The sequence below is a fragment of the Gracilinanus agilis genome, chromosome 2 (assembly GCF_016433145.1).
Source record: "Gracilinanus agilis isolate LMUSP501 chromosome 2, AgileGrace, whole genome shotgun sequence".
NCBI classification, from domain to species: Eukaryota; Metazoa; Chordata; class Mammalia; order Didelphimorphia; family Didelphidae; genus Gracilinanus; species Gracilinanus agilis.
The window spans coordinates 137,216,290-137,232,298 of record NC_058131.1 but is presented as its reverse complement, the minus strand read 5'-3'; the positions used below and the strand labels follow the sequence as shown (position 1 = coordinate 137,232,298).

Below are 16,009 nucleotides of genomic sequence, written 5' to 3'. Positions count from 1 at the left end.
AGTTTATTAGTTTGCCTGTTGATGCAACTCCTTTAACACTATTTTTATTTTTTGGTCATCTTTGCTGGATGCAAGGATGAAACCCCAGAGTTATTTTGATTTTCAGTTCTCCTAATTTGAGTGATTTAGGACATTCCTTTTTTATGGTTGTTAATATTTTGACATTTTTCTTTTCGAGAACTGTTTGTTCATATCCTCCAACCATTTATCCATGGAAAATGACTTGTGTTAGGTGCCTGTATTAGATAGTGGTTGGATAGCAAACTCTTATCAGAAATATCTGATGCAAGAATTTTCTTTATTGATCCCTTTCCTTATTCTATCTGCATTGATGGTTTTAAAAAATGAAATCTTACTAATTTCATGTAATAAAAGTTATCTATTTTTTTCATTTATGATGTCCTATCCTTTGTTTGTTTAAGACTTTCTACCTTAGTCTTACTATAAAAGGCACCTGTGGATCTCTTCTAAATCTTTAATGCTCAGGCATTTTGTACTTGTTACATTTCCATTATAAATGTATTGTGGCATATTATGTAAGATCAATGAATTGAACATTTTTTAAAAGCACCTACTATCTGCCAGGCACTGTGCTAAACACTGGGGATATAAACACAAAAATGGAGACTTTTTTTTACCCTCAAGTAATTAACATTTTTATGGAACAGAAAACATGTACTGATATAGAATATAAGAAACACATGTTTAAGACCACAAATCACATATAATGCAAAATATAAGCTAACATTGAAGGGGTATTGGGATTTGCCACAGGGAGGATCAGAAAAAAGAGGAACTTGAAAGGAAACTAGGGCTTGCAAAACACAGAGGTGAAGATAGAGATCTTTCTAGAGACCATATATATATATATATAGTTAGTGAAAAATCACAGGGATAGAGTGTTATGCATTTCGAACAACAAGTAGGCCAGCAGAGTGTATGGAAGGACCAAGCTATGTGATAGCTATAAACAGAGGAACTTATATTTAATCACAAAAATAGTAAAACCACCAGAATTTACTGAGTGTAATGAAAGAGGGAGGAGGTATTAATTAGATCATAACTACATTTTGGGATAATTATATTGGCCGTGTAAAGGATGGATTGAGTGGAGTGAAACTTTAGGCAAGAATAAAGATGTTTATTTAAACCTAATTTCTGCTAAACTACTTTATGTTTTCACAGAAATTCTTGCCAATATGGAATTCTTTCCTAAGATACTTGGGGAAGCAGTCTTCACTAAGTAATTAATGTTCTTGTGTTTATTTAACACTGCTATATCCAGTTTAGCTATTTCTGATTCTTGCTTATATAATTTGTTGCACTCTTGTTTTTCTTTTCATTAAAAAAAAGCCAAATAATTGTGATGCGAATACTTTATAATGTCACTTAAAGACTGGAAAATCCCTTTTTTTGTCCTACTTTTTGCTCCCATAAATGAGAGCTCTCCTTTTATTTCCTAAAACCTCCTGTAGGACTCTTTCTACCTCCTGATCAGCTGATCATATATTCATATTTCACTGAAAAAATTGAGTCCATTTCCCAAGAGCTCCTCCTTTACTCTTCTTCATTTCATATTATCTAGAATATTCCCTCTTTGTCTTCTTCACTCTAGTCTCAGATAAAGAATTAGTCCTTCTCCTTGTGAAGGCTAACTCCTTTATATGCTCTCTGGATCCTTTCAACCCTTCTTAAGTAGTTGTCTCCACAATCATCCCACTATCCCCTAGCTCAGGGGTCGGCAACCTTTTTTGGCCATGAGAGCCATAAATGCCACATTTTTTAAAATGTAATTTCGTGAGAGCTGTACAGTGCTCACAGTGTGCGCTCCTGTAACAGTGCCTGAAAAAAAATTGACTTTATGGCTCCTGCAGAAAGAGCCATACGTTGCTGACCCCTGCTTAGCTCCTTCTTTGCTAGTAATAAATTTGCCCATGTCTCCCTCGTCGTTACAAAAAAAAAAATCTCACTTGATCTTGCCATCTTCATCAGTAATTCATCTGATAATTCTCCTTCTAAGCTAAACTCTTTGGCAAAGCCATTTAAACTGTTTTCTTTCCTTTTACTCTCTTCTAAACCCTTTGCAATCTGGCTACTGGTAACATCATTCAACTGAAATTGCCCTCTCCAAAGTTACCTGTGATCTGATAATTGTCAAAATGGATGTCTTTCATATTCATCATTCTTCTGGACCTCTGCAGCTTTCGACAGCATTGATTACCATATTCTCTTGGATGCTCTTGGAGTATATACTCTTGGATATTAAGAGAATACTAGCATTCAGAGAAGTGATAGGTTTACAACACTCTTCCCAGTTCATATCATAACCAGGATATTGTATTCCATTCTAGGCACCACATTTCACAAGGAACTTGAAAATAAGTTAGAAAGCATCCAAAAAAAGGGCATCAGAAATGTAAAGCTTTTTGAGTGCGCATTATATGAGACTTAGTTGAAGTAACTGGGAATATTTAGTGTGAAGTAGAGAAGACTTGAAAGGTTTAGGAAAAAGATAACAGCTGATTCCAATTATTAGAAGGCCTGGCATGTGGAAGAATAATTAGATTTGTTCTTTTTGATCCCAGTAGGTAGAATTAGGCACTGTGAGTAGAAGCTAAAAAGTGGTTTATTTCAGTTTGTTGTAAGGACAGATGATTCAAAAATTGCTATGCAAAAGTACATTGGGCTCTCTGAGGAAATAGTGGGTTCCACCATCACTGGAAGATTTCTGGCAAAGGCTAGATGATCATGGGTTTGGGATATTATGGGAGCTCTTATTTAGGGATGTATTAGACTAAATGGCCACTGAGGTTTTGGGAGGGTTCATATGTAGCTTGTGTTAGGGATGCTATACCTGTTTAGCATACTAAAAAGATTTATTATGACTAATTGTTTGGATGAGGAAGACAGCATCTAGCTAGATTAGGCACAAGATGAGACAATGCTATTCTGTGTTGTATACTCTCAGTTATTTCTTTGGCTTCCATGAAATACATCCTTGAGCTGTTTTTAATTCTCTCTTTTTTAATAAGGGATAAAGGAGCATCAATTAGACAATAAGAAAATGGAAGAGCTAGCATTAGTTTGAAAATCTCAATAACAAAAGGGCTGACAAAGCAGTGCTAGGAGTAAAAGATCATGCAAAATGAGGAGATAACCCTCTCTCAGTCTCTACCCATTTCCATGCCTTTGTATAATAAGAGAGACACACACATTAAAAGTGTTGACTAGCTGAGCATATTAGCATATTGTCTTTCACACATACAATATGAAAAGAGTAAAAATGTGTTAAAATGACTTGTAAAATTCTGCACTTCAGTTTTTGCTGTTGCTGTAGATAGATTTTTCTTAGTATAGATTCAAACACTAGCCAATAGAAAAACAATATACAATCCCCAATTTAATTTTCATCTAAGTTGACATTTGAATGTTTAAAATGTTTTAAGGCCCAAAGAGAATGGATTAGAGGATAGAGTTCTTGATTTCCAAATAAAAGATTAGTGTTAGCATACCTCAACTAAATATCTTAGTTCAGGACTTTGATTCCAGGCACTGTTAAGGTTTTACTTAGAGTCAAAAGACTTGAATTCATCTATGCTGCTTAAGTGTGTGGCCTTTAGGTGAGTCACTTAGCCACTTTGAGCCTCAGCCCCCTCACTAAAGCAGAGGAAACAATTTTTTTTATTTAGGGAAAAATAGGGGTAATTTAGATAATATAAAACCAGGAGCATGGAGTTTATTATATGTATTTCAAGACTCATTTCACACAAAAGAACCCCCCCCCAAACTTTGCAGATGCGCAGAAGTTACAAATTATGTCACATCAAAACACAAAACATTGGCTTCAGAATAGACCAAGGCCAAGGCTGAATTTTGACTGGCTTCTTATCAGGAAGCCAAGTTGGGGAGCATCCCTCTCAGGGTCGAATTGCCCCTGCTAAGATTTTGGCTTTGGCTATACCAGGCAGCAGCATTCCTGGTCATAGGGGAACAGTGTTAACCCTTTAAATTCAAGTTTGCTAGGAACTTAAAGCTTTTCAATAAGGTCACAGTACTTTTCTACAAGAAATCACAAGCATCACAAAAGGGGTCAAAAGAGGAGTCTCAGATTTTTATCTATTCTCTAATTGGCTTCCCACAATAAAAATTAAAAATGTCAACTAAAATTAATTAAACAGTAATAATATGTTCATGACCCACCTTTCTGGTTTAGATGCTAGTTATTAGTACTAAATAAACTAGGAAGTGCCTTAGGCCAGATTTGAACCAGATCTTCCTGATTCTAGGCTTGGCACTTTATTGACTGCTAAGGAGCTGCTCTTTGTCTACTTGTTATATGGAAGACAGTATGCTAAAGATAGACAACCAAAAGCAAAATAGTCCTTGCCCTCAAGAAGCTTATATTCTATAGGGATCTGAGAAGAGAGAGACAGTATGTACACTAATGAGAAGATTTCTTACAAATAGTATGTTAACTTAGTAGATTTTCTTGGATTGGTAGTCTTTTAGTCTTTAATCTCCATGTTTCTTTTAACTCAATATATTACTAAGTCACTGAATCTTTATTCATCTTCATTTCCACATCTGTAAAACAAAGGTAATTCTCCTCTAACCCTCATGAGATTGTTACAAAGACAAAATGAGGTAATAGATTTGATAGCATTTTAAAATTATGGATCAAATCATATGTCATGTGAAGGATATTAGGTAACAGTTGTTATTCCCTTTTTTGCAGAAGAGGAAATGAGGGTTAGAGTAATTTGTCTAAGGTCACGTAGCTAGCGAGTATAAGAATTCAGGACTCAAAATCAGGTTTTGTGACTTCAAATTCAGCACTATTTATAGACTATGCTGGGTTGTGTTACTCTGATACTTAAAATGAATTTTTTTAGTTGAATGAGTGAATGGTAAACCTTTCCTTATTTGCAATATTGAGATCAGCCACCTGAAAAAGATAGATTTTCTGATAGTAAGAGTATAAGTGATTTTGTTACTTAAATTCAGCTTTGTTTCTCAGCATTTTTTGTGTCACAGACCCCTTGGACAGTATGGTGAAACCTGTAGATTCCTTCCCAGAATGATACTATTTGTTTGTTTATATTTATTTATTTTTAAAGCCCATATCTTCTGCCTGAGAATCAGCATTATGTATTGGTTCTAAGAAAAGTGGGAAGGACTAGGTAGTGGTAGTTAAGTGACTTGTCTACGATCTCACCACTAGCAAGTATCTGAAGCCAAATTTCAAAGTTACTGGAAAGTAAGCTCTTGCTCATAGCAATACATATGGATAACTATCTCTGAACTCTGACAGTGTCTCTTGAATCAAACCACAATACTGTCAGAAAAAGCAGAATGGCAAGAGACTTGCTAAGAAAATCTGTCGGTTTTTATTGTTGTTATAATATGGTATTTCTTGTTGCCATCTTAATGTCTTCTGTTTGACTTTTTATATTTAACTACACTTATGTCCTGCACTCTTGTCTCCATCATAGTCAGACCAGAGACAGAAATTCTTACAAGGGCAAAATGCAGGACTGTAATGTTTATATTTGCATTTTGTTTAGAATTTTTTTTTTTTACTATCACCTCTACTTTGGATTTAATGATATAAAATGAGACATTTCCGTCCATATTTTTTAGTGCCCCCCTAACGATGTTAAAATGTATTGCTAGAAGTGATATTTAAATTTAATAGAAAGGGGTGTTTCTAATAAAATATATTTCATTTAAAAATCACTCTTTGGGAATTCACCCAAATGCCATCTTGCAGTAGAAAGTACATTGGACTTTAAGACATCAGAAGGCATGGATTTCTATTTGGATTGGTAGCTTTGTGATCAAGTTATTTAAACTTACTATGGGTCAGTTTATTCATTAGTAAACTATGAATAATCAAATAGATTGAGGCACAGCATGAAATAATGGAGGCCTTAAAGTCTGAGACTCTGGGTTTATGCCTTGTTTCTGACATATACTCTTTTTGTGACCATAGATAAGTCATTTTACATTCTGGTAGCTCAAGTAGCTCTTTTGAAATATAAATTACATATTAGTTCTCCATCTGAATTGGTGGTTGGACTTTTCATTCTCATTAAGACAAATATGCCCCCCCCCCCAGCTCACCCACCCCCACCTGCATGCATCATAAACTAAACCTTAAAATACCTATCTTAGCAATTAATTAGGAGACAAATAAAAATTGTAAAGCACTCCTTTGGACAAAGGTAAAAATTGTATTCATGGCAAAGTAAAACTATGCCAATGTATGCTAATGACTTAACCTTCTTCAATATTGAAAGATAAGTTCATGATTTGTTCCTCATAATATAATGAAGTCATCTTTTTCATATATTCTGCCTGTGAAAGAGCTGGATCATTAGATATGGATAAGTAACATGTTTTGGTTGACAGAAATCATTCACCTTTTGCAACAAGTTAATATTTGTGTTTAACAGTTATCTCTAATCACAAGATTATGACTTTTTCTCTATAGCCTTTACTTTTCTTTGGCTTGAGCTAAGATTTAAAAACTTTTTAATTTTTTTAAGGATTCTTATTTTTGAAGGAAATTCAATGTGCTTTCAGTTAATTTTACTTTTTTTAAAACTCTTACTTTCCGTCTTAGAATCAATACTGTGTGTTGGTTCCCAGATAAAACTGGAGTAAAGACTAGGCAATTGCGGTCAAATGACTTGCCCAGGGTCACTCAGCTAGAAGTGTCTGAGGTCATATTTGAACCCAAGACCTTCTGTTTCTAGGCCTGGCTCTCCCTCCTCTGACCCATCTAACTGCCCTTTCAGTTAATTTTTTTTAGTAGGTGATGATTACTTTTTCTCTTTATTTAGAAATAGTGGCCCTAAATCACATCTAGTGCAATTCCCACCATAGCAATCCTTCCTGTCATGGTACACTGGGTCAGAGAACATAGATTTGAATGCTAGCTCTGTTGCAAGCTCCATATGTCACTGTGGGAAATTCATTTAATTTCTCTGGGTCTCAGTTCATCTTTGGATGGCCTCTGATTTCCCTCTCGGTTCCAGATCCAGGATCTTATGCTTCTGTAAACATGAAGGAAGAGTCCAGGGATGTGTTTCTCAGAATTCATTCCTATAATGACTTCTGAATATTTTGAGGCTTTTTTGTACCTTGTGAAATAGGAATGTCTGCCATCTTGTCTTTATTCTACCTCTGGGGGTTGTTCTAAGGATCAATGAGAAAAAATGCCATGTGCTCTAAGAATCTCCAATTGGTGGTGGTTCTTATAAACTGAAGGCTTCTAGGAATCAGTAACCCGAGTCACAGTTTTTATAGAATTTTAGAGCTGGAAGAAACCTTAGAGCTTATCCTAACGAACCCCCTTTGATTCTGGGGTTCAGAGCCAGAGTGATGTCCCCAGGGTAGGAGTAGTTGGCAACATAGCCAGGACTGGAAAGAAAAGTCCCACCTCTGATGCTAACCTGCCCACCAATTCAGATTATTTACTAATTATTTACTAAGCCTCCGTTTCTTCCTGTGAACATTGGATCTATCAGTAGCAGCTGCTCTAGAAATGGCTTCGAGATTAATTAATGAGTTATTTATGAGGCGGTTACTCTGGGGGGGGCGGAGCTAGAGGCGGAGAAGAGGCGGGGAAGGGATCTGTGAAAGGGCCAATAGGGAGCTGAGGAGCTGGGCAAGCTCAGGCAGGTGGAGGGAGGGCCAATAGAAAGTCGGTGATCCCCAGGGCTAAGGCGCAGCAACTGAGCAGGGAGGAGACTAGGCCCAAAGAAAGAGGGTTATTTTCTTGCCAGAAGGTTATTCTCCCCCCCCCCCCGCCCCCCCAGCTTTTTATCAATTGGGAACCTCTGGATCATTTTGATTGAGAATGATATGGCCAGGTCAGGAATATCAGCTATTTGAGAGGTAGTTTGGAGAGACAGGAAGATTTAATACAATTAAAAGTGCTCTATCAAATACCAAATACCAGCTCATAGTAAAATCGCATAAGAGAGTTGTTATTTAGCGTTAAGTGAACCGTGGCTGCTCCTGCTTCCATCTTAGAATCACTACGTGTATAGGTTCCAAGGCATAAAAGTGGTAAGGGCTGGGCAATAGGGTTGAGTGATTTGCTCGTTCATACAGCTAGAAAGGGTCCGAGTTAAAATTTGAACCCAGGACCTCCCATCCCCAGGCCTGGTTCTCCATCCACTGAGCCACGAAGCTGCCACAAACCACCGCTTCTTGAGGTCCGGTTGCATGTGTTTCCCAGGTGCCCCATCTGCCTGAGTATCTCCACCGCTTTGTTTTGTTTGGCCTGGCAGGCTCCTGTTTTCTCCTTTTCCCACTGCTCCCAACAGCCTCGGCTGAGACTCCAAGATAAATACTTCATGGGGAGAAAATGTATGTTGTGGGCACTTAACAAATGTTTGTTGAATTGAAATTTTATTTTTGTCTTGAATTGACAATTTATTGTAATGAGTTTGTGGCATAACATTGAACTGGAAGTCAAGAGCTCTAATGCTAGTCCTAAAGCTCTGAACTAATCTGTGTGACCATGTGCAATTCACTTCATCATTTTCTTGTTTGTTTTTTCTAAACCCTTAACTTCTGTCTTAGAATTGATACCAAGTATCATTTGGGGTTAAGTGAGTCACCCACAGTCATACAGCAAGGAGGGTCTGAAGGCAAATTTTAACTCAGGATCTCCCACTTCTAGGCCTGGCTTTCTATGCCCTGAGCCATCTTGTGTCTGTCAATTTCTCTCTCTCTCCCCCCCTCCCCCTTAAATCTTCTCCCCCCTCTCCTGCTCCCTCCCATGGGGATTAAGTGACTTGCCCAATGTCACACAGCTAGGAAGTATCCGAGGCCTCATTTGAATCCAGTACCTCCTGTCTCTCAATCTGTTGAGGCTCCCAGCTACCACCTATTATCCACTCTTAACTTCAGTTTCCTTACTATAAAACAAAGTGATTAGAAAATAATGATTTCAACTTCTTTTCCAGTTCTGTAAGTAACCTTGTTAAATATTGTTATAGAACATATATAGCACTAATAGCTACTGTTTTCTAAATGACCCTATTATTAAGCTATAGAAAATACTGAATCATTGTATTTATTGTATGTACTGATATGTGCTGGTAATTTGGTAGAAAATAGATAAAACATTTTATTTAATGATCTATTGTTTTCAGCATTATTATTTAAACTGGAATTATATTGTGACTTTCATTTAAAGTATACAAATCTCATGGGTTTTAACTTCAGTCTTATCAATACCTTTTGCCAAATATTAATTTTTAAAAAGTTATCTTATTTTGTGCATAACTGTGGGTATTAAAGTATCTGACTGCTTTTCTCTTGATGATTTTCTTCCCTATTAATTCCTTTCATTACTTTGCTTTCTCTCTACCTCCCTAGCAGTCTTTTTCCTGTTAAAGGACCAATCTGTCTAAGGTAGAGAAACTTAATTTCTATTTATTGGTGACTGCATCTGCATGTAGTAGACATGTAGACATGCAGTAACAGTACTTATCATTTAGAGGTCTTATTTTTAACTCTAATATAATTAAATACATTGTTTTTCTCAAGAAAATTATTTACAGTTCAATTTGAATACAACCCAGAAATACAGCATTTTATTTCTAACTGTAGTAAAAGGATATTTTTCAGTAGCTATAGAACAAATAAAACATTTAAAAGCTTACTAATACATTATAATTAAAATAACACCTTAAAAACTGACATTTATTTTTTTATAAAATATGTATAAATGCTTGTGTGTGTGTGCATGTGTGTGTGCATTTATTCTTAGAGCAGTATAAAGAAATATATTATCCCCAAGTGACTAATTTACATTTGATTTTTATTAGGCTTGAATTCGAGAGGCAACAGCGTGAGGAGCTGGAAAAGTTAGAAAATAAAAGGTAAGGTGTATATGATATTTTGCCACTTCTGAAATTTTTGTTTTTATTTTTATTGTTGTATTTTTTAATTATTGAAGTCATACATGACATTTAATTTGTATTTTGAGTTTTAGGATACCATCTCTCTATACATATTCTGAAAATGTTTGTTTTTCTTGCATTCTAAAGCTTCTAACATAGGATTCTAGAAACTATTTCATTACTATATTCTGATCTTGAAATATTGAATAGAACTAGAAGGCCTCTGAGGTCTCTTCCAGCTCAAGATCTATAATCTCATGAGCCTATTACTAAGATATTTACTTTTGTGTTTATTTAAGAACCTAAAATTATTTAAGAATCTAAAATTGCTCAAGGATAGGAAATGTAGAAGAGAGGGGAAATGGTTGAAGGAGATATTTGAATAATCTGTTCTCTCTGTGAACAATTGCCTCTGTAGATAGATAAAAAGCTTTGACTCCTTTTTTTAATGAGCAAAGACTAGACCACAGAAAACAGAGCACAGAGGAATCAAGATAATGATGATGATAGTGGACTTTTATATAGTGCTTGTGTAGATGGAATTTGCTTCCCAGAACTATCTTACCCAGCATCCCATTTGTGTCCTTAGGTTACGTGTGTATGCTATATGTGAACGCTCTCTTCTTGAGAGGGGCGGGGTTACCCCAAATTTTATCTTCAGTGTGTTCACATATAGTGCACACATGTAATGTAAGGACACAAATAGGATGCTGGGTAAGTTCTGGGGAGCAAATTCCATCTACATATGCTTTATTTAAGGTTTAAAAATACTTTGCAAACATTATCTCATATGATCTTCACAAGTCTATGAGGAGGGTGCATTAGTTTAGAGATTACTAAACTGTGGATAATCTACAAACAGGATAATCACCTTCTATGTAATCTGTTACCTGTCTTGCCTTTTAGCTTTTTCTGCAACAGATGTTTTGCTGTTCACAAAACCTAAGCCATATATAAATATCCTTGTAGGTAACTACACTACTGTACTGCTTCAAAGACAACCCTAACTCTACCATTCTCTTTGTGATTTGGCATAAGATAGATATTGTCATCCAAGACAAATTAAAGTGCGATGTGGCTATCACTTAGTTTTATCGTTTTAACAAATGCTTTTTTCCTAATTTTCTAATTACTATGTACTTCTAGAATACAGTAATAAGCTTCTATCATTCTTATAATGTGCACAGAGGTAATTTGCTATTCCTAACTCATTCTAAACAAACAGCAAGATGCTTGATGATAAACAGAACTTGGGAAAAGAAGAATGGATGGGGAGAACTGTGGATTTTCTTGGTTTCAGTTTTTGTTCTAAATTAGAATGGGTCACTGTAGACACTTAAATTTGATGTTTTCAGAACTATCTCTTTCAAGGATTCTTATATTTGGATTAAATAAAATGCTTCTGGTTTGACTCTTATATAAGTCCTAAGCTCAGAGGCCTTTCCCCTCCCATAATAATGTTATTAATAGCACATTACAAAATAGTTATTAAATAAAAGTAACATTTTTTAAATTAAAAAAATACATAACTGCTCTACTGATTAGCTTTTTAATAACAATTCCTTTTTTTAAATGATGGGTATTAAGAACTTTCTACATTTTGGGAAAAAATAAGGGCGATAAGAGCAGGTATTCAACATCTTGGCCAATAACATGTTCATATTTTGATTTTTAGGAAGCTCATTGAAGAAATGGAAGAAAAACAAAAATCAGACAAAGCAAAATTAGAACGAATGCAACAAGAAGTGGAGTCACAACGCAAGGAAACGGAAATAGTACAGCGACAAATCAGGAAACAGGAGGAGAGCTTGAAACGCCGAAGCTTTCATATTGAGAGTAGACTAAAAGATTTGCTAGCTGAAAAAGAAAAATTTGAAGAGGAACGGCTCAAAGAACAGCAGGAGATTGAGCTTCTGAAGAAAAGGCAAGAAGAAGAAAGCATTCTCAAAGTCAAGGAAGAGCTCCAGTGGCTACAAGAACTCAATAAGAATGAAAAGGCTGAGAAGATACAGATATTCAGAGAACTTGACAGACTTAAAAAGGAAAAAGATGAGCAATGTGCCAAGTTTGACCTGGAAAAAAAGAGACTTGAAGAGCAAGAAAAAGAGCAGCTGTTGCTTGTTGCACATCTTGAAGAGGAAGTCAGAGAAAAACAAGATATGATACAATTCCTAAAGCGAGGAGATGTCCAAAGGCTAGAAGAAGAAATAAGAGACCTTGAAGAAATCAGAGGGTCTCTTTTGAAATTTAAAGAAGTCCGACATGAGGAGGTTGGAGAAGATGGTGAAGAATTAGAGAAAGCACAACTTAATTTCCTGAACTTCAAGAGAAAGCAACTTGCACAGTTGATAAGTTTGGAAAAGGATCTAGTTCAGCAGCGAGATCTCCTTGAAAAAGAAGTGGTAGATGAACGGGAAGTTCTAGAGCATTTAACAGGTGTCACTGAAGATTTGAATTTGCTCAAAGTAAATAATGAAAATCTCTTAAAGGCAACACAGGTGGCCCAAGACTTGGAGAAAATGAAGCCAGCAGAATACAGGCTGCAGAATAAAAAACGCCAGCTTCAGTACCTCACACAGAATCATTTGCCAGTCTTGTTGGAAGAGAAGCAAAGAGCTTTTGAAATCCTTGACAGAGGTCTTCTCGGCTTAGATAACACACTTTATTTGGTTGAGAAAGAAAGGGAAGAAAAAGAGGAACAGCTTGCCCAGTACAGAGCCAATGCCAACCAGCTGCAGAAACTCCAAGCCACTTTTGAATTCACTGCCAATATTGCTCGTCAGGAAGAGAAAGTTAGGAAAAAGGAAAAAGAAATTCTCGAATCCAGGGAAAAGCAACAAAGAGAGGCACTGGAACAAGCTGTTGCTAAACTGGAAAAGAGACATACTGCCCTCCAACGCCGCTCCACTTTGGATTTGGAGATTGAAGAGCAGAAACAAAAGCTGGCGACTCTTAACAGCAATAATAGCGAGCAGTCAGGTCTCAGAGCTAGTCTAGAGTCCGAACAAAAAGCCTTAGAACAGAACCGTGAAAGGTAAGGGTTGTCACCATGGGGAAAATGCCTTCATTTCTAAGCCTTTTTCAGTGGTCAGGCATATTCTTTATTCTCTTAAGCACAAGCTAAGTTTAGTTTTTCCTCAAACCTGAGGAAAATTTTCTTAGAATCACATGGCCTTCAAAAGTTTAAAATGTAGGGATGGGGAGTCACCCCCTCTATTCCCTTGTGGAGGTATTTTTACATTGAGGCTTGTGGTATATTGATAATTTTTTTAATCTTGACCTTTTTATCTTTACTACTTTTTTTCACTTTATAAAATGTATAAATTTAACCTTGGTTTTTAAGTATTTGACTGCTAATAGTCATTTTTGTTTGGAGAATTTCAACTTTATTTATGAAACCTTTAGGAGCAAATTGATCAATTTAGAGAACGTAACCAACTTTTTCATACCCACAAGAGTGTGATTTTGTACCCTGAAGACAAGGTTTACCAGAGTTATATATTCAAAGGCACTTTTATCCATTGTGAAAATTTTGCTTATGTCTTATTTGAAGCAGTTTCCTAGTCCACAATGCCAAAGATGAAGTGTTGTCTGTCCATCTTTTATATATAGATAGTTATAGGTCACATTAGGCATAAAGGTTAAATTTTAATATAGACAATCTACTTTGCTTGGGATTAGTGGGAGCAGGGTGATAGGGGTACCATAAAAGCTATCAGAGCCTAGAGTCATGCAACCTCAGTTTCAAATCTTAACTTGTGATGAAGAAATGGCTGCTAAGAGTACAAGGGAACAGAGAAGAGGCTCTCAGTGAAGCCCAGAGATGTCTGACTGCCTTGGGGATGTTTGTGTAGGGAACATTTCTATAGTTTGGATTTTTGTATAAATTCCCAGCCAAATTTTGGTAAATCTGTTAGTTTAAAGGTTGAAGTCCTCTCTCCTAGCTCTTGAATATAGCTATTACTTGCAGGGAAATATGTGAGCAGTTTAAGAAAACCCCTGGAGATAGACTAGGTAACTAAAGCGTACATTCAAAGCTCCTCTAGCTAGGACATCTAAAAAGCTGAGATCATGCTCTCAACTCAAGCCCTGCTGTGTGACATAAGAACATAGTGTGAGCTTTAGCTTGATGTTCCAATCTTTTGTCAACTTCTCTCACTACCTTGATGTTTAGCATTAGGACAGTGTAATAACAGAAGCAATGTTCCAGTATCAGTGGGAGTGATTTTCCAATGTCAGCACACCTGCAGAAGCCAAGCAAAGGTTGCTTTTAGATTTATGTATTTGGATGGAATAGATTTTGCTAAGCTGTAATATAGGCTGACAGCATGAGAGCAGCATGACAGTTCTGTCCCAGTGCACCCTGGCTATATAATGCAGCTGCTGGTTTTTTTGCGGGGGAGGGGGGTTAGTCTTCAAAGCCCAATCCTTAACCTAGTATACTGATTGACCAGGTTATTTGAGCTTCTAGCAGGTATGAAAATAGAAGATTCATGTAAGCAGAGATCAGATAGATAGGTAGTGAGCACTCAAAGGTTTGCAAAGTAAGATCCTGTCACCTTTTCCCAGCCGGTGCCTGCTGCTCCAGTACAGCTGCTGCTCTCCTTTATGCAGGGAGATGGTCAACCACTTGGAAAGTGGCATCACCAGAGATTTTCTTTGCAGTTAGAGTAAGAGCAAGCAGGGAAGTTTCCTCTTCTCATTTTTATGTTAGTTCTTTACTCATTCTTTCTTAGTCACGCTCCCTTCACTACCAGCTCCATGCCTTCCCTATCCCTGGAATCTTCCCTTCTTCTCCCTCACTCAGGGCCTGACTCCAATCTCTGCCCATCCATGAGGCCCTCTGACTGCTTCTGCCTCATGGATCTCCATTTTTTCTGAACTTATAAAGGACCACAAGTATTCAGGTGGATGTTGTTTTATGTCCATCTTCCTTTCCAACAGTCTCATAAATGAGACAATTGTTTTTCCGGAATACCAACACCTCCATCATATTGATGACTTATTGTTCCTCTCTTCCTCTCCACCTTATTTTCACAAATTGCTTTGGTTGTTCTAGTCATCTCCTAATTCAATTGTTTACTTAATGAGAGACAGAACTAGTATATTTAGCTCTTTTTTCCTCACAAAAATCTCCCGATTAGAAAGGGGCTTCAGAGGTCATGGACAGTAAGCCATACATAGGCCACTCCCCCCACCCCCCCATAAGCATAATAAGAACTGGTCACCTTTCCTACTTTTGTTCCAGCCCTCTCTCCTGTGGGACAGCTTTAATTTTTAGGAAGCTTTCCTTCATGTCAGTCTGTCTTTGCTCATCTTCCACCACTTGCTCCCTTTCTGCCCTCAGATCTCTCTTGTATATAGTAGCCTTTCACATATCTGAATTATGTCCTACTTTCCTTTTCTGTAGGCCAAACATCCCATGTTGTTTCATTCTGTCTTCTACCATTTCTAGTTCTTTCACCATCCTTGTCGCTCTCTTTTGGACATGCCCCAATTGTCCAAAAAATGTCCATCCTCAAAGGTGACTGCCAGAACTGAACATAATATTCCACATGTGATCTGACCAGACATGGTAGAGTATAGAAGGACTTAAGTCTTCCTTGTTCTGGGCTACTGGATTCCTATTACTTCAGCTTCAAGATTCACTTTACATATGTATCTTCTAGTCATCTAAAGCTTCAGGGCCTTTAACCTGAACTGTCTACCAGACACCCCCAGTCCTGTAATTGTGTAGTTGTTTTTTTTACCAAATATAAAAGCTTATGTTGAATTTTATTATTTTAGATTTTAGCTTATCATGGTCTTTTGGAATTCTGCCAACTAGCATGTTAGCTATCCCTCCTATTTGTGCTTCATTTGAAAATCTGATATGTACATATATCTTTTTTTTAAAACATTTATTAATATTCATTTTTAACATGGTTACATGATTCATGCTTCACCTTTCCCCTTCAACCCCCCCTCCTGCACCCCCCACCACCCATGGCCGATGCGCATTTCCACTAGTTTTGTCATGTGTCCTTGATCAAGACCAATTTCCAAATTGTTGGTAGTTGCATTGGTGTGGTAGTTTTGAGTCCACA

General features: G+C 36.8%; 1 protein-coding gene across 1 annotated transcript in view; it reads left to right on the top strand.

Annotated features, from left to right (window-relative positions):
- KIF16B (kinesin family member 16B) overlaps positions 1-16,009 on the top strand; it is a 222,028-nt gene that overhangs the window by 184,189 nt on the left and 21,830 nt on the right. The window contains exons 18-19 of the mRNA XM_044663419.1: positions 9,849-9,902; positions 11,599-12,957. Coding sequence (XP_044519354.1) covers positions 9,849-9,902; positions 11,599-12,957 — 1,413 coding nt within the window. The remainder of the gene's footprint in view (positions 1-9,848; positions 9,903-11,598; positions 12,958-16,009) is intronic.